Source organism: Falco cherrug, chromosome 9, assembly GCF_023634085.1.
Source record: "Falco cherrug isolate bFalChe1 chromosome 9, bFalChe1.pri, whole genome shotgun sequence".
NCBI lineage: Eukaryota > Metazoa > Chordata > Aves > Falconiformes > Falconidae > Falco > Falco cherrug.
Window position 1 is genome coordinate 8,137,165 of NC_073705.1, and position 23,799 is coordinate 8,160,963.

General features: G+C 42.7%; 2 protein-coding genes across 3 annotated transcripts in view; one reads left to right on the forward strand and one right to left on the reverse strand.

The window, feature by feature from the left end:
* Positions 1-1,625: 1,625 nt before the first annotated feature.
* TTF1 (transcription termination factor 1) lies at positions 1,626-12,679 on the reverse strand. Of its 2 annotated transcripts, none has more exons than XM_055720829.1 (12): positions 12,596-12,679; positions 11,406-11,505; positions 9,131-11,176; positions 8,043-8,314; positions 7,506-7,691; positions 5,876-5,954; positions 5,459-5,589; positions 4,723-4,951; positions 4,337-4,426; positions 4,068-4,133; positions 3,286-3,371; positions 1,626-2,839 (listed from the first exon to the last, which is right to left on the reverse strand). In XM_055720829.1, the coding sequence occupies exons 3-12, from the start codon at positions 10,936-10,938 to the stop codon at positions 2,679-2,681; spliced, it is 3,108 nt and encodes a 1,035-aa protein (XP_055576804.1). In that variant the 5' UTR covers positions 10,939-11,176; positions 11,406-11,505; positions 12,596-12,679; the 3' UTR covers positions 1,626-2,678. The 2 variants fall into 2 exon arrangements, with proteins under 2 accessions (XP_055576804.1, XP_055576803.1); XM_055720828.1 differs by having other exon boundaries at positions 9,131-11,238.
* A 114-nt stretch (positions 12,680-12,793) lies between these two features.
* CFAP77 (cilia and flagella associated protein 77) overlaps positions 12,794-23,799 on the forward strand; it is a 61,704-nt gene continuing 50,698 nt past the window's right edge. Inside the window, exon 1 of the mRNA XM_055720693.1 lies at positions 12,794-12,987. Within this exon, the coding sequence (XP_055576668.1) occupies positions 12,862-12,987 (126 nt within the window). The 5' untranslated portion in view covers positions 12,794-12,861. The remainder of the gene's footprint in view (positions 12,988-23,799) is intronic.

The following is a 23,799-nucleotide window of genomic DNA, read 5'->3' on the forward strand; positions in this document are numbered from 1 at the left end:
ATTCAGCTGGTGGGAAATGCCCATGGACTCTTGTCTCCTCCAAACAAGCGTTTGCCCGTGTGCAAACAGACTATGAACACGCCATCACCCCACAGGAGGGGTGCAGGGAGCAGGGACGCAGCCTCTCCCTTCCCCCTGCCCTGTGCGGCATGGCTCGGCTCCTTGTTTCTCCCAAAGCAGCTGGTGCAGTGATGGCTCCAGGTGTACAGTTCCTTACATTACCTTGTAGAGCCACTGCTTTTAACAAGGATCAGCAAGAGCTCTCCTTGGGAAGGTTCTGTGACAGATGCACCTGACCCCTCGCGGTACTTGGCTCCAGGCTGGCTAAGGAGCAACAGTCCCCAGGCCCGTGTGAGCCACTGAGCTGGGGAGCTCCTGGCTCACCTACAAGGAAGTGAAGGTGCCTCAGAAAAGTGTTACAAAAGGTGGTTTCAAAGCCCAAAAATGTAAGGTAACCCAAAGACAGAACAAGATACCACAGCTAGAACGAAGGCATTATCTTGTCTATACTACTGACTAGCAGCCAGCCACGTCACACTATCACTATTACTATCAGGATGCGCCCGATTTGAGCTCTCTCTGAACTGCAGCCGGACCGGACAGCCTGCTGGGTGACTCTCCCTTGAGTAGGGACACCTCTCATGGCTTGACGTTCCTTACCCGAGACTAAAAGATCCTTCCTTACCCAAGGTGGAGAGATCTCTTATTCGCAACAGACCCCCTCTGACTGATGAATGCTGAATTATACTAATGAAACATTACTAATCCATGTAGCTACTCAATATTAATTATAAACTGTGTATATATAATTCCATTAGATATAAACTGTTGTCCAAGTCTGAGACTATGATTGGATCTAGCCACACCTAGGCTCCATCAGGAATTTGGAAAGCAAGGGGATCCACTCAGAACCTTGTGACTCAACAGGGGAGTCCTCCTTACCCTTTGCGTCTCTGGTCTCTGTGTCTAAATTGATTCTAACTGAATTTTTCTTTTCTATGTTTCTTCCATGCAAAAATTATAAGGCAAACCTGGCCATCAAGCTTACCGAACCTTGGTAAACCACTATTAAACTTTGTTAAACTCCATCGAATTTACTGAACTCTATCCAATTATTATTTTACCTGGATAAAACATATTATTACTCCTCTCTTTTGAGTGAGGTGCATTCCACTCATACACAACAGTTTCCCTTTAAAGCAAAGGATAAATCTCATTGTGAAGATAAAAGTTTATTTCTGTGAGATCTACTCTACAAACTCTACAACCACACAATCATTTGTGCTCTAACCTGCAGAAAATTCACCCTCCAGGAAGAAAACATGAAAAACACAAACAGCTCAGATTCAAAAATCCAGGTTCTTCAGCTTTTATCCTTCAAACCTGTATGGCAACAGAAGCAAGTCCAAGACCTAAGCGCAAGGGACTTGGTATATGTTTTCTTCCCCTGCCCCATTTCATCTCTCTGCTGGAAAACTTACCCTGAAACCGGTGGCTTATCTCATGGGGTGTTCTGCCTGTCTCACAACCCCACTGTTTTCTATTTTCAGAGAGACTAAAGCCAGACACAGTTAAATATGGAAAGTTCTCATTTATCATTCTTTGCTGTAAGTCACAGTCCAGAGGAACCTCCAGCAAGGCCTTTATTTCAAGCCATTGAAAGTTATGCATTTTCAATGTCAATTCTTAAATTAAAGAAGAAAATTCTTACTTATCAAAATGGCCATCAAAAAGTAGTATGCCCGAGAACAAGTCTTCTCACATTACTTTCTAATATGGCATATACAAAATAGAAACAGGCCATACAAATACTTTACACGCACAGTAGAATTTTTTTGGTTTTTTACATTCCTCAGTCAGTTTACAAATAATCACTCTAGGCAGATAGCTAAAAATATCATACAAAGACAGGCGTAAAACCTCCATCTTATCCCTCAGTTTTCTTAAATATAAAAATTCTCCTTAGCACAATAAAAATATATGTGTGTGTGTGTATATATACACATACACACACAGTTTATTTTCTCTCTGTATTCCAAATATTAACAAAAACATTTTAAATGCATTGTTCTGGCTAGCATGAAATGACATTACAATTTATGAACAGTAACGGACAAAAAAGCCCTCTTCTCTTGAAGGCTGATAAAAGTGTAAGTCTACATCAAAACTAAAAAGCAGTTGCCTTTAAGAACAAAATACTTGTTAAAAAAACAAAAGTTGTGCTGTTTCCATCAACACAGATGTCTTAAGATTTGTTTATTACAGAGATTCAAAAGCAAATTGAAATTATTTTCCCAATTCCATGGATTTTTAAAATTATTTAAATTTCACTCAAGTTCTGAAAACCAAGTTCATGCACAAAGGGTAAACAGCAGCTTTCAACTCCACAGAAAACAAAGCAGTGGGAAAAACGTTATTTTTAAGACATACAGAAAGCAACTTGGATGCTTAAATAAAGACTTCTAAAACCAGAGCGACATTAAAGTAATAAAAGGTGGCACAAAACCTGTATTTACCTCAGTCGTCATTATGAAACAAGAAAATCATACACGCGTTAGCTTTACTTTTTCTATTATTAGACAGCCTGTGTACCTGCAGTTGTTGATCCATGCCCACCTTCGAACAGATCCATTTTGCAGTTAAATACGCAGAGCAGGAATTGCTTTTAAGGCAGTCGATTACTCACACTCTTCACTGGAGTCAAAAATGTCACTAAGACGGAAAAACTTCTCCAGTTTCCTGGGTGCTGAATTCTCAGAAATATCATGTTTCCCATTCTTTTTTGCTAACTTTTCTTCAAGTTCTGGAAGCTTCTCTTTATAAAGATAATCAATAATTTCTTTGGGGGAAAAAAAAAAAGATAAAAAAGCAGTCTTAATTAGATCTGTAAGGGAACTGGATGCCTAAGGGCAACAGGATCTCACAGACAGTAATTATTTTGTCAGTGTTAAATGCAAAAAATGTCACTATTTCTGTAGTAATCACAGTAACTGCAGGGTAGATCATATACTTACATGCAGAGAAACTAAAAAAAAGCATAGCCATAAAACTTTTAAAGCCCAGGTATTAAAGAAGAGGTTCATAAGCACTGCACGAAGATGACATTGAAAGTATACTGCTATTTAAAAAAAAAAAAAAAGCATTTAATAAAATAAGTAAATGACCTGTGATTTTAGCCAATTTACTTAGGAGAAAGTAACTAAGAAAGAATTGAACTAGAATACATATCCTCTCAGATTCAAGCAAAAACCTTAAGATACGTATACAAACAGCTGGAATACTGACCAGAAAAAGTCTTTTTTTGCCAGAGGGGGACACTGGAGACTTTTAGCTTGTAAAATTTTGCTTGAACATAGGATCTAGGGACATCTCTGAAAAGAGAAGAGTTCAAAGAATTAGTGGTGCAAGGAACTATTACAAAGTTTAGTTGTTACCGAGTTATCCATTCATGAGAATGATGCCAGTCAAACAATATCTTAGCTTCAGGTAGAAAGAACTGAATTCAAATCCTAATTAAAGCAGTTTTTCAAGACAGCAATTCCCCTTGAAGGTAAGAACCTAAACCATACCATCATACATATTGTATGTTTAGCAAAAAGAAATAGGAAATGAAACAAAGTATGTGGAAAAAGAAGCACTTTAGAAGAAGTATAGCATTCACAGTGTTGGTAATTTCATATTCAACACTTGCTTTGTTTGGAAGACGACTATTACATTGTATTACACGTTCCTGTAATTATCCCTTTTTCCTGTATGTTGATTAAAACCCTGGGAAGTCTGTGACGAAAGACTTTAGCACAGACTACATAACACAGTTGTAGTACGCAGCATGCACTGGAAATACAGCATGGGTTGCCTGAAGTGGTTAAAAGCAAGTTTCAGAGCTTACTGGTTTATGGCTCAGTACCTTGCATACTATGTAAGGATATATAACTGCACGTTACCAGACTAAATAACAATTTTCTATAGCTGCAGAGGTCTAGGAACTTTGATTCCTTTGTGGAATTTTTAACGCTGTCTGCTTCAACTATCCTTTGTATTCATAAAAAGAGGAAAAAAAGGTTTACCCAATAGCACTGCCAAGTTCTTCCCAGTTTACTTCATTAGAATCCTCCACTTTCATTTCATGCAACCTGCAAATGTAATACAGAAGCAGTTTGTAGGCAGAATTTAGAAGTAATTCAATAACGCTCACAGCTTTTCCATTCAGAAATCACAGGACATTTTGTCCAAAGAGTGGTTGCAAAACCTTTCTGAAACCATAGGCATGCCGTTCTCACCCTGCGAGCTTCTATAAACACAACTCAGAACAGTAAGACACAAAAACATTTTATACCTTTTAATGAGATTGATCCTGGCCTGTAATCCTTTGGTCCCCCTATACAACTGCTGCCCTTTGGTCATCTTGTTCATTAAAATTGTAGACCTTTGAAAACATGTAAAAAAAGATTTCTATCATTTCAAGAAATTCCAAGCATCAAAAGGAAGTGTCTCCAAGATGCTACTGCTGCCACAAAGAAACAGAAATCAGGCTTCATTATCACAGCAAGAAGAAAACCCAGCTAGCCAAGTGTTATTTGTCTCAGACACATCCACAACACCTCTTCCATAGCCTACAACCCATCACCTACCTTGCCAAACACTCAACATAGTACAAACAGTTTTGCAGAATGTATACTCCCAGAATACATTTTACTACCTCAGCTGAGTATAAAACCTTACCATTTCTGTTTACATTGTCTCCAATATCGAGTTCCCACCTTAGCTTCAATCTCAGTCCATGGTAATTTTTGGTGCAGTTTCTCACGGGCAATCGAGAGCTCTCTGTTTGACTTTTTCAATGAGGAAACTGAATCTGCATCTTCCATTTCTGCTCTTTTCCTAATCACTTCCTTCACTGCATGCATTAACTTTTGGATCTCTTCCTTTGACCAAGGACCATAATTAATATCTGAAATTGAACAATAAGGTTAAGGCATAATTTACTATAAATTATTAGGTGGAAAAAAGGCAAAAGAGCCAACATTTCATTTTGCACTATTCTTATTTAAAGGACCAGCTTCTTAAACACACTTCCTAAAAACTCTTCTGCATACCAGATTTGAAAGATTTCAGTCTAATCACTAGAAAATAGCACTGATTCCTAGTTTCTGTCTTTTAAAACCTGGCTGTCAAATTCCTCCCATACTCCCTCTTAAAGCATCTGTTCAGATGTCTGTTCAACTTAAAAAGTTGCATTTGTTCCACTTCTTTTCCCTTTTCTATCAAAGACTGTTCTTATCCCTTCAGTATGAAAATGCAATCAGTGGTTTGGAAAAAAAGAACCACCGCAAATGAATTAAAAAAAAAAAATCCACTCTAGGTTTTTTTCCTAAAGTTTAGGGCATATACAACACAATTAAATTAACTTCTCAAACTGCAATACACAGAACAAATTGTTTTCCTTAAAATTACATACCCGACTTGATTTCAGAGTATTTCATAGCAACTGAGAGGTTAGAACGGGACATCATCTCAGAAATCTTCTTCCAATCATTGCCATGCATAGCATGATACTTCTTTAATTTTTCTTTTTCCTCCTCAGTATACCTAGTTGAGGAAATGGGCACAGCTTCAACTGTAAATTCACACCATTCCAGTATCTTAAAAGAGCTGTCATCTTTATGTACATTTCAATATCATTCATCACTACCAGTTCAAGTCATGCTTCAGAACAGTGTAATTGATAAGGGTTAGTCAGAAAAATGAACTGTCAATTAAGTCAGTAACTGGCACAAATGGGAAAGAGAATCTTCATTTATACCCATTTTTAATGTACAAATAAATATCAGAGACTGATATTAGCACCCATAACTCTTTCAAATTACTCGCTTACCTCCCTTTATAATTATTTGGGTCAAACATCTTCCTTGCTCGATAATATATTAGCCTCCATGGTCGTGGTATGCCCTCAGCTAGAAGGGAAATGATTTATTTTTAAGAAACATTTCTCATACTGGTGAGGCCACTTAAAAAAAAAAAAAGCCAAAACAAAACCAAACACCAACAATATAAATTTTCATGATCATGCTGTCAATGATAGATTCTCTCTGTTGAAGAGAATGTACCCTACAACACTTCAGTAACTGCATGGGAAATAGCCTGTACAGAATCTCTTGAGGAGTTTCAAAGGTGTAACTGTTATGACTGTGTAAGATTGTGAATGATGACAGCCAGTAAATAATTGTGTATGCATCTGCATAGCTGCAGGTAAATACTGAAAAAAGAACTTTTGAACTCTCAAGCACAAACCTGCTACTCACTAGCTATAAATTGTATGGACCTGCTGTACATTTGATCCAGATGTAATTAAAATTTAACTAACATACTGAATACTCCCATTAATAGAGCGACGTGAGACAGCCACCAGCCAGGAGGCTGGTAAGATATTGTACTTCTGCATATAGACTGTCTTGACTGGGAAAAGCAGGGATTGGGGGTTTGTGTACAGTGTTCTTCACACAAGTGAAGTTCTTGGATGAAGGGAAGATCCTTGAAATGGGGGAAGATCCACAGAGACCAATACCTGGGAACACGTAACAATCATGGTCAGCAATGCCCAGGATAGGTAACTGCAAGCAACTTGTATAACACCGACATGACTTTCTGCCCAATTTTTCCAGACCAGGAGCAATCTCCCCAATTGGAAGGGAAGTCAACATCAGGCAAATGTGATGATGCAGGGGGAATGATTGTGTACATGAAATAATCAAGGAGGAACAGATCTGCAGCCTTGTTGATCCTTAAATAAATGCTAGTATCCAAATCCAACACAGGTTGTCATCTACTGTCTTGCTATGCTAATGATACAGAACAAACACAGAACGGAAAGCCTCTGAGAAAGTGCACCGAGTAGATTCATCAGAGATGTAACAAAATGAGCATGTTTGCCATATGAAATACAAATGTTTTCCAGCCAAGAGCAGCCCAACAAAATGAGTGGAGGAAGAGAAGATATGATCCTCCTGCAAACAGAATCTTGACTGCAAGAAGTTTGTTTTCCTCAAGTCTTGAAAAACTAACTACATTGGCTAATGACCTAAATTCTTTCAGTTTCTTTCATTACTCAGTCCTAAACCTGCCACCTAATTACATGCGCTAAGAGCAGCTGACAATTTCAGACAGGACATAATCACATCTCCCATTAATAACTCATTATGCTTACTTATAGCCTAGCAAATAATACACCTTAAGCCATAAAGCCCAAATGCAAGTTTGAAATTCTGTAAGTGCTGCTGGTCATAAGGGTATTTTAATCTCTAGCTCTTCATACCCAAGAAAAAAAAAGTAAGAACAGTATACTGTACAGATTATCAACTACATAATCTCAGCAGCATACCCCTCTTTTGCCAAATTTAGCAACATTAGTGCTTTTCAATAAAAAATTAGTTTAAAAAATACATCACGATATCACCAGGCTGTGGAATGTAACATTCAGACATCCAAGAAGGAACTTAAATACTTACAAATTTTTTCACAAAACAGATGTTCTGCTTTTAGACGACTAATAGTTTCTTTATCTTCTGGATATCTTGAGGTAAACAGGAGTTTTTCAGCACTGTCTATTCCAGTAATCGCCAAGAACTGTTCAACATTTTTCCGGACTTGATCATTTTCCTTCTGTGAAAATCTGCCAAACTTGACAGCAATACCTAAAATGTACAGATTTTTTTTTTATTTTTTTTTTGGGGGGGGGCAGGGGGGATGGGGGGAGTGGAAATTGAATAACAAACTTCAAGTACCATCTCTTGTACATTACATTTCAGGTTCTAGCAAACACATAATGAAAGAGGAACAAATTCAGAAGTTAAAAAAAGAAAACTGAAAGAGACAAACCAAGAGCTGAGATGCTGTGAAGCACAGAAACAGAAAGTACCTCCATCGGAATGAAGGGAACCAGACTCCATGGATGTGACAGACACAATACAAAACCTAATTATTTACCCTCTATTAGCACAGCTGCATAGCCCTTCCTCACTGCAACAGTATTTTAGAGAGCTCACCTTGTTTTTTAAACTCTTTAAACCTCACTAGGTCTCTTCCAGCCTTTCTGATTGAACTGTCTGATATATTCCTCACATGAGGAATAAACTCTTCCAGTTCTCGTTTTGCAGTATCCAAATCCACAATTGAATATGTGCTAGATTCCAGGTCCTCTTCATCACCCAGACACTCTTCATCATCCAGATTACCCTCCACAGGGGCTAACCTTTCAGTTAAGGAACTATTCTTGCCCTTCTTTCTATTTGATGCCAAGGGTTCTGGTGTCCTGATACTTAAAAAAAATTTTTAAGAAGCATAAAATAAAATACATCCAAAACAAAGATTGTTAGTTTCTCTACCATTAAAAGAATCAACATGTTCATTAATTAAAGAACAAAGAATACTTCACACATCCACCCCCTTGTATTTCCAATCCTTTAACATCAATGTAATTTATTCTAAAACTTCTATACTTAAAATATTGAAAGAGCTTGCTGAAGTTTTGAAATTCCACACCTTTCCCGCAAAACTCTCACACATGGACATACCAAAGAAACAGTGTCTCTTGCTACCACTGGCAACACAGAATTTTCCCATCTGTCTCTTACTAGTGCTCTTTTTGTGGGTTCTAGACACTGTAAAAGCATCAAGAGCCACCTGCATTAGCATTTATCTGCACAGAACATTGAAGTCTTTAGCTGACTTTACTAGTTGCTTGGTAAAAATGCATATGTTTACTATAAATACCAAATTAAAAAAATAAAATCCCTTTCTCCACCACCCTTTTATTTTTACTAATATGAGTTGCTTGCACAAAAATTATCTCTGGACCTATAGTTTTTAAATAGGAGAAAATATTCTATGCTGAAGGCGATGGTATTGTACTCCTACAAATTTTCACTGTATCTTCACAAGATAACTAAACTCTTAAAATAGGTCTCTATAACAGCTCAACATACTGTAAAGCTTTTTGAAGTTGTTTTTAAAAATGCATACAAAACAGACTGAAGAAAAATCTGGGACCCAAATAATCTGATAGAAACATGGGGGTGGGGGGATGGGGGGTGTTGGTGGGCATGCAAAACGCACAAACAAAAGTTAAACTTACAGTACGTCAGATTCTGAACAGCTTTTTTCTGTGACAGAAGTGATACTTTTTTTTCGTTTTCTAGCATGGGCTGGAGTTTTTTGAGGCGACTGATCCGCTGCTTTGGTCGGCTTCGAAAACTCAGCAGCTACATTTGCAGAATCTTCACTCATGGCAGGAGAAGCATCACAGTCACCACCTTCATGCTGTTGTTGGGGTGTTGCCACATCACCCTCTTCCACTGGTAATGGCAACACTGTGTCTTTCCTTTGCCTCTTTTGCTCTGGAGGTGACAACAGTGACTCATCAACAGCAACATCTACGTCTTCCTCCATATTTTGGGTACTACTGCGTCTTTCCTTCTTCTTCTTTTTTGGTCTTTCATTGTCATTTTTATCATGTGTTTCTGAGGTAGGCAGCTCATGGACCTCATCCTCTTCAGGCAATTTTTCTTTTCTTTTCTTCTTAACAAATTGTTTATTTAGAACACCATCAGCACTGACCTCCTGACAACTTTCAGTGGTGTGCTGATCTACTGTGACACAGGCTACACTGCTTTGCTCATCTATACTATCATTATGCTTCCGCTTCTTTTGCTTCTTTTTCTTTTGGAAAGCATCCACTGCCATTTCGTTACTAACTTCATGTTCCAGTTCTACACAAGAATTATCTAACAAAGACTCTTGCTTCTCCTCCGTGGTCTTTTTTTTCTTCTTCTTTTTACAGCCTTCACCGTTCTGTGCTGCCATTTCGTTACTAATTTCATCTTCCAGTTCTACACAAGAATTATCTAACAAAGACTCTTGCTTCTCCTCCGTGGTCTTTTTTTTCTTCTTCTTTTTACGGCCTTCACCGTTCTGTGCTGCCATTTCGTTACTAATTTCATCTTCCAGTTCTACACAAGAATTATCTAACAAAGACTCTTGCTTCTCCTCCGTGGTCTTTTTTTTCTTCTTCTTTTTACGGCCTTCATCGTTCTGTGCTGCCATTTCGTTACTAATTTCATCTTCCAGTTCTACACAAGAATTATCTAACAAAGACTCTTGCTTCTCCTCCGTGGTCTTTTTTTTCTTCTTCTTTTTACGGCCTTCATCGTTCTGTGCTGCCATTTCGTTACTAATTTCATCTTCCAGTTCTACACAAGAATTATCTAACAAAGACTCTTGCTTCTCCTCCGTGGTCTTTTTTTTCTTCTTCTTTTTACGGCCTTCATCGATCTGTGCTGCCATTTCGTTACTAATTTCATCTTCCAGTTCTACACAAGAATTATCTAACAAAGACTCTTGCTTCTCCTCCGTGGTCTTTTTTTTCTTCTTCTTTTTACGGCCTTCATCGTTCTGTGCTGCCATTTCGTTACTAATTTCATGTTCCAGTTCTACACAAGAATTATCTAACAAAGACTCTTGCTTCTCCTCCATGGTCTTTTTTTTCTTCTTCTTTTTACGGCCTTCATCGTTCTGTGCTGCCATTTCGTTACTAATTTCATCTTCCAGTTCTACACAAGAATTATCTAACAAAGACTCTTGCTTCTCCTCCGTGGTCTTTTTTTTCTTCTTCTTTTTACGGCCTTCATCGTTCTGTGCTGCCATTTCGTTACTAATTTCATCTTCCAGTTCTACACAAGAATTATCTAACAAAGACTCTTGCTTCTCCTCCGTGGTCTTTTTTTTCTTCTTCTTTTTACGGCCTTCATCGTTCTGTGCTGCCATTTCGTTACTAATTTCATCTTCCAGTTCTACACAAGAATTATCTAACAAAGACTCTTGCTTCTCCTCCGTGGTCTTTTTTTTCTTCTTCTTTTTACGGCCTTCATCGTTCTGTGCTGCCATTTCGTTAATAATTTCATCTTCCAGTTCTACACAAGAATTATCTAACAAAGACTCTTCTTTCTTCTCCTTGGTCTTTTTTTTCTTCTTCTTTTTACGGCCTTCATCGTTCTGTGCTGCTTCATCTTCAAACAGCACTAGAGAAGCATGACTAAACTCTGCATTTTGTGTATCTTCTTTTCCATCACTTTCACATGCCTCATTGTATTCTTTGTGTTTTCTCTTCTTCTTTTTCTTCTTCCTGAGAAAATCCTGAACTTGAAAATCGTTCACACTTTCTTTTCCTGTCATACTTTTCCTTACCTTAAATAAAAGATGAGTTTTACTCAAGTGCTATAATTTATGTACCATTACACAGTAAAAATAAAAACACCAACTCCCACTCCCCAAAAACAGCTCCCCACCTAAAACATTAAAATACTGCAGAACTACTCAGTATGATCTTAGGAACATACGATGTGGATACTTACTTCGCAATCCAACTAATTCTGCAAAGTGACTACAAAAAAGCAATGCCGCCTTCATCAAACAATGTGCATCACAGTTGTATTCAGCCTTAAAATTGCTTTCCTGTAAGAACAAAGGGTACAGTTTATTAGCTTTAAGTTGTTTTAAATAACCAAAGAATGACAGACTGCTATATTCAACTCTGCTTTCATCACTGAGATAGCAACAGACTAAAAACGATAAAGAAATATCAGACTAACCAGCACTAAAACAAAATTCTCTAATTAGAAGCTTCTAATGAGCTTTGCCCATGTTCAAACAGGCCCAAGCCTAGCCAAGACCTACCAGCTCCAATGGACTCTATAACCAAAGCAAACCTGTTGTTGAAAACTCCAGTTAAACAGAGCACACAGGAAGCATTTTTGAGCACGTTTTCTACAGCCAGCACATAAACAACACTTCACAAAGCAACATCCTGTCATCCCTGAAACACAAGATGTTGAATTTCACATCCCCAACGCAGTTTCCAGCGCTGACAGGTACCAGACGTTACCTCCATTGGGAAGCAGCTGCCCTGAAACCTCGGGGGGGGGGGAACACACACCAACCCCACCACCACCACAGAGCTCTGGGGGGACACAGACACCAACCCACACACCACCATGCAGCTCTAGGGGACACACACATCATCATACAGCTTTGGGGAGACACGGACACCAACCCACATACCATCATGCACCTCTGGGGACACAGACACCATCGTGCAATTCTGGGGACACAGACACCAACCCACCCAGCGCCACCCAGCTATGGGGGATCACCCCCCCAAGCCACCCAGCGCCACGCAGCTCTGGGGACACACACACCCTCCAAGCCACCCAGCGCCACCCAGCCCGCCCCTGCGCCGAACTGCGAACAAAGCCAGGCCGCATGCCGCTGCCCCGGGCCAGGGCCCCCTTGCGGACACACGTCCCCCGCGCCGCCCGGCCCGCCATCACCCTTCGCCCCACTCCGGGACTACCGAAGGCGAGGGAGGCCCCTGGAGCAACCACAGGCCTCTCGGTAGGAACGGCGTAGGCCGAGGCGGCAAACCGCAGACCCCGCAGGGACGACGACGCCTTCCCCGCCAGCCTGTCCCACTCCCCAGCCGGGGCAACGCGGCCTCCCACCCCGCGGCGACCACGCTCCCGCCCGCGGCGGCCTCCCGCCTCACCTCCACACCGCCCGGCGTCCTCCCGCAGCGCGGTGCCCCTGCAGGGCGGTACGCCTGCAGGACGGTCCCCCCACAAGACGGTCCCTCCGCGCTCGGCCCCGGATTCTCCGTTCCGACCGCCCCGCGGAAGCGGCCCCAGCCGGACCCATCAAAGCGACGGACCAACGGCGTGGGACGGCGGTTGCTAGGAGACGTGGCACCGCCACCCCGGCGCTCACGGGTGGGAGCTGCAGCTCCGTGGCCCCGGCTCCCCTCAGCGCGGCGACATGGCGGGCGGCAGAGCGGCATCCCCGCGGCGGCCGCTGACCCTGGCCGAGGTGGAGCCGGGCAGCGAGAACGAGCGGCTGGGGGTGGCCCGAGACAGCATGTTGTGCAACCCGCGCATCCTCAAGGTGAGCCCCCGCGGTCCCCGGTCCCTCCCTGCGGCCCAGCGGGCACGGCCACCCAGCCATCCCAGCGCCGGTACCGGCCAACAGGACCCCGGGGCGGGGGGGGAGTCGCGGTCCCCGCGGGCAGCCCCAGGCCACCACAGCACACAGCGGGAAAACCCTGTTAAAGCACCCGGAGGGTGACAACGGTTGAAGACAGGGGTTTTCCCCTGTTAATGTATATGACAAGGAGGGAAAAATGTGTTTCCTTGTGCTCCTTCTCAAGCAGGTTCGCGGTGCAGCCCCGTTAAATGCCCGGTAGCCCCGGCTGGTGGCCGCAGCACCGTGGGGGGGGTTTGCCCTCCCAGGCTCCAGTGCTTTGTCAAGCAACAGCCCCCTGGTTTGGGCCGCGATCGGGGACAGGGACTGAGGTGTCACCGGGCGTGCCGCCCCCTGCCCCCGCACCCCCACCCTGCAGTGAGGGGCGCCTGGGGACACACAAACTCTAACCGCCTGAATCTGGGGGATTGACCAGCTGTGGGGGTTGCGGTCCCGTCACAAGCTCCTGACACTTCTCAGTTCCCATCGCATTCCCATTCCATGGGCAGGCTGAGCTCTGGGTGGGCCTGGGAAAGCTCCAGGCATCGCACTGCGGTTGCCCCCTCCTGATCAAAAGAGAACCACCGTCATTTCGGTTGGAAAAGACCTTTAAACCATCGAGGCCAGCCGTTAACCCAGCACTGCCGAGCCCACTGCGACCCATGTCCTCCAGCACCACATCTCCCTCTTTTTTAAGCACTTCCCAGGACAATGATCCCACCGCTCCCTGGGCAGCCTGTTCCAACGCCTGACACCCCTTTCAGCGAAGAAATTTTTCCTGCCATCCCATCTAAACCTCCCCTGGCACAGCTCGAGGCCGTTTTCTCTTTCCCTGGAGCCCCCCAGGAGCAGCAGCTGAAGTACAGCTCTCGTCCCCTGGATGGCACTCGCAGAATAGCTTCGTCCTCATCCCCATCCCAAGCCCAGTGCGGGGCAGGGACACGCCGCCGGGGTGGCACCGGGACCCGCCGGCTCTCGGGGTCAGAAAAACCAGAAAAAGGAGGGGCGACAAAGGAAAATAATTAGGCTGTAGCTTCAATTGTGCATTCTCGTGCAAGGTGCCCTGACTCGCCGCAGCGATAGCAGTTGACTTCACTGGTCTTGCTGCAGTTGGTGGCTACATGGCCAGTTTCACCACACCTATAGCATTTCACTTTGGTGCAGTCTTTCTGAATGTGTCCAAACTCTCCGCAAGAATAGCACTTCTGCTCATCTGCATGGTCACAGTCACGGCAGGCAGCGGTGACATCCCAGCCTCTGCTGCAGTTCCCTTGGGATCACACCCCGGCAGCGGCACGCTGGGAAGCCAGCCGTAAAATTTTGAATATCATAGGAAATCCCAGTCTTGCAACATTGAACATCTTCTCTTTCTTTCTCATGAAACTCTAAAAATGTAATTGGAAGTTATATTAGGAAGGTGAAGGAAAGAAAAAAGTATGTTTTGTATCATAACTGAAAAGCAGCTTCACTCTTTCCAATCCAAAACTACCTACTTTTTTTTCTCTGGCTTCTGTAAATTTGATAGGAACTGGCGGTATCTTTGCTTGGAAGTGGAACTGGGGTGAGATTTCCTCACCTCCCAGAAAGATCTGCTGCGGACAGATGTGGGAGGTAGGGCAAACCTCCTCGGGATGGAGGCAGCCCCGCATCTCCCTCATCCCTCCAAACTGTTTCTGCCTTTCTTAGAAAAGTGTGCTAGTAAATACATTTTTAGGTGATGCATGAATATGAATCGGAAGAATCTGAAATTATATGGCATTTAAGGTATGCTAAGACATAATTGCAGGGGTTGGGTTGATCCTACTTATTTTCACAATGCATTTCCATTCCTTAAATGGAAATAGGCATAAAGCACCCATCAACGCCATAAATCTTGGGTCTAGGAATAAACCACTGGGATAATCCTACAAAGGGCAGCTCCTCGCCTGTAGTGTATACATTGCAGGTAGATTATATGCAGTCATTAAGATTATGTTGATTTATGTGGGAGTTTTGCCTGTTTGGACAGGAGCATTTGGCCGAGCGCTGTCTGTCCCTGGAGCTCAGTTGATGTCTTCTCCCCTCGGGTCCAGCAGTTTGCTCAGCCCCAGCTTCAGGGCTCGAGTTTTTTTCTCAGCCTGTTGTAGAGCATCCTGGCAGTGGGAATTCTGAGCAGTTATAAATCGTGGGATGTTTTAATAAGACCCCATCTGGATTTCTGCTATCTGGCCAGATGAAACTAGAGTTTGAGCAAGTTTTGAGAAAAAGTAACATTAAATTTTAGCATTCTGGGCAAATTCTGTTCTCTCAGGGCTTCCTTGCAGGAGGCTGTCCTTCACAGTGAGCCAGCCTGTAGGGATGTAAAGAGATCTGCATTCACCTGATACAGTCTTTCAGAATGAAGTAACTGGGCTATTAACAGGGATGCTTTTACTCTTGGAACCAGCAGCAATTTCCCCTGATGGTAAGTTATGTTGTAAAGCTTCTGCAGCAAACTGCTAACCCCCTTCCAACTGCTTTCCCACATTCCATCGTGCCCCACTGAATGCTGAATTTACCAGGGTGTCCTTTGCTGCCAGTGATGGGATGGCAGTTTACTGGATAACCAGTCCTGATTGCTGGTACACACACCGGTAGTGGCATACTCACAGCATCAGCCCTCTCTACTTCGTGCTTCCAACTACAGTCTGGGATCTCTTCCCCACTTGGGAGACCAGACATTCTGGAGAGAGCTGCCAAAGAGGATGGCCAGCAGGTCCCAACCTTTATGCTGTGCCGTGCTACCTGAAAACCAAGGCCACAAAGATGGTTTAAAAGAAAGGGACAAAAGGTTGTGAGACAACGGCTGCTTGAACGAGTGCTTCTGGCAGCGGTTGGAGGGCACTGAGGAATGTGCAGCTCCAACAGCTGTCATTAAGGTTCACCAGACAGCAAATGCACAAGAACCTGAGGGCCAATAGAGATGGATAGGACACTGAGTCCCTGCTTCCTCTAACTAGCACTCGGTCCCCAAAACCCTAGTGCAAGAGTGACTGACCTCCTACTTTGCAGCATCTAACACCAGGATCCACTACTTTCTTTCCAAGCTCTCTCACATATCTTCTAAATGAGGCATCACATATCCAAACGGAGACCGCTGTACATAACTGTCTATGTTTCTGGCTGACCCTCCTGCCTCAGCTTTGCTCAGCTCCATCCTTCCACCAGGATGTGTCCACACATGCTGGCTATCACAGATTAAAAACATCATCTTTTCGTGTAAAGATTTCTAGGGATGAATGCTCTATTTTTCTCTGGTAGAAAGTAGGATTGTTTTAATTAATCAAGGAATTAATTTAGTTTATCAATATATATTTGCTTGCAGCATAAAACTGAGGAAAGTATTTCATCTACCGATGCCAGTAAAAATCTGAGCAAAGCATTTCTGGTTTGTTTGGTTTTCCCAGTGAAAGCCTTAGCCAAGCACTTTTCTCAGCACAAACTTACTGAAAACTACCGTGTTACAAAAATAAGGCAGCTCTGGGCAGAAGACAACACTTTACCACACTTAACCCCCAGCATGCCTGACATGCACTCCAGAAAAAGTGGCCCACACCAGTTTGCTTACATATATATGAACATCTTTTGGATAATATACCATAATGACATTCAACATATCACTGCCAAAGTGTCACCAGGCTGGAGTTGGACTTATCCCTGGTGTATGAAGGTCAATGGGAAATCCCAGCTGCCAGACCCATGTGCCAAAGCATCCTCTTACCTGTTAAAGTGCAGCCATGGGACATGCAGAAAGTGGGGAACTGCCCTCCAGGAAAAGCCTTTGGAGCTGAGAGGCACCCAACTCACCTTCAGAGCCCCAACCACAGCTCTCAACATTAAAAAGTTCTTTCAGAACGGGCGATTCTGAGGAGGAAGAGGACAGTGATGGTGTTTTGCTGACTGGGAAAGGCTGGTGGCTGATCTTAATCCCAGTCATCCAGACTGCAGGAGAACTGGAGTTAACAAACAGAAGTTTTCAGCACTGCTTGAAGCCACAATATTTGTTTTAAAACGTCATTATTTACATGACAACTGATGCTAGGCCCTTTACAGTTCGTTTTCCTAAGCTTTTCTCTGCAGCCCTGAGGGCTGGATTTTCTTCTTTCTTCCAAATAAGATTGAACAAAAGCTACAGGACTTAGGCAACAAAATTTCAGCAGCTACAATATCCAGAGAAGAACATATGATCAAAAAAACCCTTAAAAAACACAGGAATTGGCACTCTGGTAGCCTTGGTTTCGGCAGTGTCAGTAGAGGAAGGATTAGCTGGGCCAGGGAACTGATTTTGCCCTTTTTAGTGTAGGAAGGGGACACACGGGAAAGCTCAACCTGTGCTCCCCGGGAGCCTGCTCCATGCCCAGAGGGAACAGCTCAGTGGGTGACAGCAGGGCACCAGCCGGGCAGCCGTGGGACTCCACTCACTATGTGGGTACCAAGTAAAAGTAGAAATCACTCACCACGTTTTCTTTTTCCTTTCCTGCCTATTGAACCTTATAACGAAGTATTTCTGAGCTGTCTGACTTGTCACAGAGCAAGGCACTGCTGAGAGTTATTGCAAACTCTTTTTGGGTTCTGGAATAATCCATAGGAAGGACAGCAAAGAAAAGCAAGTGGGAGCATTTTATCAAACAAATTGTGCCACACCTTGGGGGAAAAAATAAAAGCTCTGATTATGCAGGAGACAAATACAGACAAATGCAGGGTGTGAAAAAGAATATTACAACTTTGAGTTGTAAACTACATGCATCACAAACGTCTTGCAACAGTAATTACTGAAAGGGCAGGTTTTCCATCACTCTGGAGTTGAAGCTTTTATTAACAGACCTGCATTGTGGCTGTAAGAGGGCTTTTACATCGGGGCGTTCTGCTCAGCCTTGGAGCCTTTAACCTCACTTTCCCTTTTTTTTTTTTTTTTAAATCTTCTCTCCAAATCCACTCATCTTCTTTAGCACTTCTGGCACCAGCATAGGGAGGAGGCAAAGTGAACCTAGAACCATGCTCTCATCTTGCAAAGCCCTTTCATAGGGCAGAGCCAGGAGGCACCACTCACCTTTGTAATCCAGCTCCACCTTTGTGCAAGGACTGCTAACCTGCACAGGAAGGAAAGGAGATAAAATAAAGCCTTCCTTAAAAGCATACCCATCACTGGATGCTTAGAGAGTGGCTGTATGAGCTACCAGAAACTGCAGGTGCAGCATCTGCGTGACAGCTGGGACTAACAGAGAGCAAAATCATTCCCTCTCCACAGAGCACCGATGCCTCAAGCTTACAGAGACAGCGCAGGTCCCGTTCTGCTCTCCTCGAGCGATCTGGGGGTTCAGCCACAGCCAAGATCTCACAGCTGCTTCCATGTTGACCAAGAGCCCCAGGTGTGGCAAATTCCACTGACAGCATCACAGCCCCCTGATGCAGCTTCCAAGGCATTTGGATAACTTCCCTCAGGTGTTAGCTTTGTTGACTTAAATAACTCCATTCCCTCTCCTAATACCTGCTCTCAGCTGTTTGAAATCAATGCATCTACAGAAAACTTGGTCAGGGGCCAGATTTTAGTTTGTCTGTCTGAGGTGAATAACCCCTGTAGCCACAAGTACTGTGAGCCGTATTTTGGAATAAGATCATCTTTTATTTGGTGTTAATTATACTATTTACCTCAAATCACTACACGTGCTGAGCATCCTGCCTTCTGTGCTTGCTGCTTGGGGACGCTGAGGATTAATTAGTGTTTATGCAGCATTTTGTGTGCTTATTACTATTATTATTCTATCACTAGTACTATTATATTTTTGCAATCTAAGGCCAGTGTAGCGCTTTTAAAAATGTATTCGGAAATGTCTACACAGTACAGCTCAATAATTCATTAGAGAAATAAACTAATGAAGGGCTGGTTAGTCAAATAATCATTACGTTTGGTTCTGAGCTTTGTCTTTCCGATACTCCGACTTCTAAGGGTTTTCTTCTCAGCATGAACTCATTTAAGGTTTTAAATGAATTATTTGGTACACTAAAAATTAAACTCCTTATGAGCTTTAGTGCCCTCCCATATTTTGCACAGACACCACTGAAATAAATAAGGCATTTCCAAGAGGCAAGTAAACATTCGGTGTGAATGAAAGTAGTGGGTTTTTCTCCTGGTTAAAGACAGGACTTTGGCTACAAACTGCCTAAGTGGGCAGAGGGACAGCACCAGCAGCACCAGGCATTCATAGCTGCTCACCCCCAAGATAGGCACACAGTTTGTAAAAGCAAGCGAAAGGGCATTTTGATCCTTTATGTGAACAAAACAATGCAAATTGGTGAGACTAATAAGCCCAGAAACATTACAAGGTGAATGCCTTTTATGTTTGTGAAAATCTTCTGTGTTTATTTGTCTAATACAATGGAAATAAAGCTTCAAAGGCCCTTTGATTTAAAAGTGCATTATTGAAGTCAGCCAGCATAATAATAACCATTAGATCGAATTGTTGCATTATGACCCTAATAGCAACATTGTCATAGCAGGGAACATCTGTATAGCTTCTTGCCTCGGTTGTTGGTGATGTAAAAGCAGAAATTAAGCCAAAGGACAAGAGAATGTAGGCAGAATACATTAAAAAAATAAAAGGAAAAAATGTCACAAATGGGTCCATGCATTCACCCATGCATTCATAGTGCATCCAAAGCTGCAGCAGGCTATAAATTTCTATGATGAAACTAAAATTCAGGCTTTATTGTCTGAAAGATTTAAGAAACTTTGGGGGAGAGCCAACTCTGGTTTATGGCATTGGCCCCAAACCACATTAAGCCAAGAGATGATTTTCAGACTAATTCAAATCGAAGACACCATGCAGAAAGTCAGGAATATTTGAAATCCCAATCACATGCCCTTACCTACAAACCCTTCTCCAGGGACACTGAACCAAGCAGGCTGAGAGCAGCACCAGACCCAGCTAAAACTTGCAAGAGCACAGGAATATCTCTGCCCTATTTCCTCTCCATTCTCAGCTTCCCACTCCACCAACAATCCCTCCTCCTCTGGAAGAGGCACAAGAAAACGTCCTGAGCACAGAAGAGAAGCGGGCAGAGGCTCAGAAAGGACTGTCCTGGACAGGAGGGCATTGGGCACGCAACTGGTGGGCAGCTGCCCAAAGAAAAGGTGGAAAACTCTTCATTTTTAAACCTTTGCTGCAATCATTTCCCCTCTTTTTGAGTGCTGCCTAGCAGAATACAGAGCAAATGAAGCACGTTCAGGGCAATCACAGGGACCAGCATTTTCAGTTGCACATTTTTGCGAGTTTTTAGCCACACTTTCCCCAAGGGCAGATTGCTTTCCATGCAAATTCTTAGAGATGCTCTTATGCTTAATTATTGAATTTGAGAAGCCTTTGTCATCTTGCAGGGATTGTTTTGTTCTTGCTTGGCTGCTCACATCGTACAGATTAGACAGAACCTGCATTTCTGAGTATATTTTCTTTTTTAACCATTTGTACTTTATAAAATAAATTACATTGACTTGTCTACTTGCATTCATTTGAAGTAACATAGATAAATGAAAGCGGGATCCTATTACTAGATTTCCAGCAACAGCCTTTAAGAAAACTTCAATATCAGGGGAAATACCTCTAGTTTTACTTTTTTTAAGCAAACCAACAAGGGTTTTGTGCCTAAAATTGCTACAAGTGAAATCTGATTAAAAATAATAGTGTAAATCCCAGGCCAGGGAGGGGGGGAAAAATCAGAAAAGCAAACACAGTGAACCTTGTATTGCTTAGTGAAGAGCAAACTAGCCTGAAAAAAATAAAGATGGTTTTAATCACGAGCTTCAGGCTGCTCACCCAGGTAGAAGAGCCCCTTTGTTTGCAGCACGCTTTTCAACTTCCCAAATTCCCTTTACATTTGCTCTCTCCATCACCCTCCTGCTTGCTGCCCAGCCCCTTCGGTGGTTCCCTGGAGATACCAATCAGCTGGTCAGGAGGCAACTGTAACTACACTAATTACCATGTATTACTGTGTGTTAAAGCCCTAATACACGCCGAAACACAAGTTTCCCTGCACTGGCGCGGCCGCATCCATCGCAGTGCTCTGCCCCTCTCCTCCCTCTCCGTGGTGCCATGGCGAAGGGCTGCTGTGCTACCTCTGCCGCCATAATCAGGGAGCTAAAATTGTTATCAGATTAGCCCCAGCAATGAAAAGCACAGTCCCAGATCACACTCGCAGTTAGTTAGCATTTAGATAGGCTGGGACGGGGGTCTGTACAATAGGCATCAAAGCTGAACTCTTGGTGCAGCGAGAGGGATTAATTTCTTTAACCAACATGCCTGATCTGGCCTATCTCATTACCCTGCCTTGTCAGTGTCGATGTTAGATTTGATTGAAGATTATACCATTTAGGCCTTTCCCCTGTTTTCCACAGAAATCAGGCCTATTGAATTGCACATTCTTCCATGGGCCCCTGTCAATACTCAGTGGCCTGAGCCTCTAATTCTGCTTCATTTAAACTTCATCAACTTTTCCAATCAAGTGGAAGGATCTGAAATAGGCTCCGTAAGCAGAAAGGCCCTTTTTCCTTTTGTCAGATAATTTATTCTGTTTTCTCTTTCTCTCCCCCTCGCTTCCCCACCTCTTTCTTTTTTTCTTCTTTTCGCTCCCTTTCCCTGATGCTGAAAATGAGATTACAGTATTTAAATGACTATGATAATCAATCGGGGGACCTTGAGCCGAGATTGAGGTTAATTTTTCTTAGCAGAACAAAGAAGCGTGATGCCATTGGGGATTTGAAGGTGCAATCTGTGTTTCATGCTTATATTCCTCCCCCCCCAACCTGAAACTGCAGTTTTAGGAGTCTTTTCTTGTTACTAACTAGGCAGTTGTTGTGATTTTTAAGAGGCAACCCCTAGGAGAGAAGAAATGTAATTTTGGGCTGATAAATAGCTAACAGCCTTCAATCAACAATTTTAATAGGAAAAAAAAATTCACTTACATGGTGTGACTGCAGACCTAATGAAAGTGCTATCATTACTTTATTCATTTTTAAATACACTCTGAATAATTTTCAGCAGTGCTATGAGTAGTCCTTCCAGCCTGCACAGCAGAGTTGTAAACTTTTAACTGAATATCCCTTTCATCCAGCCACTCTTTCTGCTTCGCAGCTTTCTTGGTTGCCTGGAAAAAGTTGAGACTTTTGTCATGATTTTGCTAATCAGAAATGGAATCGCTTATGTTCGTCTTAAAACCTGCATTGAAATGGCTTGTTAAGCCTTTAGATGATGTATTTTCGGTTGTAACACGCCAGCATTCACTCACCTGGATCTTTTCTCCTACCCTTCTCAGGAAGAGAGAAAGAGAAAAATATGCATTTCTTTGCTTCCATCCTAGCTGTCTTGTCAGTGCTGTTTTACATGCTGCCACCCAATGTTATCTTTTATTTGTGTCAGGAGAGAGGATTTGACAAGTTCAGTATACAATGTTCATTTGGCAAGGCAAATTTTTCATACCAATTTTGAGTAGAAAATGAAACCATCTTTCAACACAATGAGCAACATCATTTTTGGACAGACTTATTATGAGAAAAAGAATTGCAAAACTTTATTTCCTTGCATGATCCAAAAAAAAACCAACTGGAAATGAGACATTTAAACAAAAAAATAAATACATGTATGAATGTTTGAGGCCATCAGTTTGTTTTAGAAATAAAAAATAACCACCAGCTCCTGTCAGGTAGCTGTGGCCTCCTTTTTGTTAATCAGATGCTGCTGGATTTGGTTGCATCATAATGTAGCTTTGTTTCAAATCTTTTAAGCTGTCAGAAGACTGGGAAAGGCAGACCAACTTCAGAAGTTTGTCAGCGTTCACCAAGCAGAACAGTCATTAGTCAACAGTGTGTAGACTGAGGTTTGCAAAGATACCCAGGGCCAGAGCGAGGGAGGGACTAGGGGTGTTTCAGAATCCCAAATGTAACTTCTGGCAGCACTAAATACTCTGCACAATCCAATTAATGGAAAAAAATCTTGTTATAAATTCTGCTGTGTCACGAGTTATATGGGTACAATAGGTTCCTTGGGGATGCGACTTTTGGTTTTGACCGCCCCACCACCACAATGGGCTTCTGGTCCATGACAAGGACTTGCTGGTGCAACTGCATAGTGAGGACCCAGGACAGTAAAGTAAATATTTTCTAAGAAATACCATGCATTGAAAACAGGCTGTCAAACTTTCACTGGGTGACAAGTTCATCTCAGCACTGTGGAGCCCTGCAAGGTTGAGAGGTGCAACCTGAGAGCCATGTAGGGCTGTATGTCCTCCATGTTCTGCAAGTCTGTGGGAAATCCCAGCCTGTAGTGGGAACTGGGTGCTCTCTGATGCCCCAGCTACCACCCTCTGTGATTTTTACTGCCAACAGAAAGAAGCAGCAGCCCCAAGATGCCGGTTCAGCCCCACAGACCTGGAAGAAGCTGCGCATGTCTGAGGCAGTGGTTTGCTCTAACAGCCTTCTCTCTTTAAGCAAATGTTGACTCACCATGGGGAAATTAAAACTCCATTAGACATTGCCACATTGTAGAGCAGACCCCATTACAGCGGTTGAGTTGCAATTAATTGGTTTCCTCAGATATTACTTAATTCTGGGTAAGCACAGCTAGATGGGAAGGACAAGGCTATCTAAACAATAATTTCCTAAAATAACATAATCTAAATAAACTAATGAAGTGATTACATAGTTATTAATATAAATATAAAGAAGAGTCA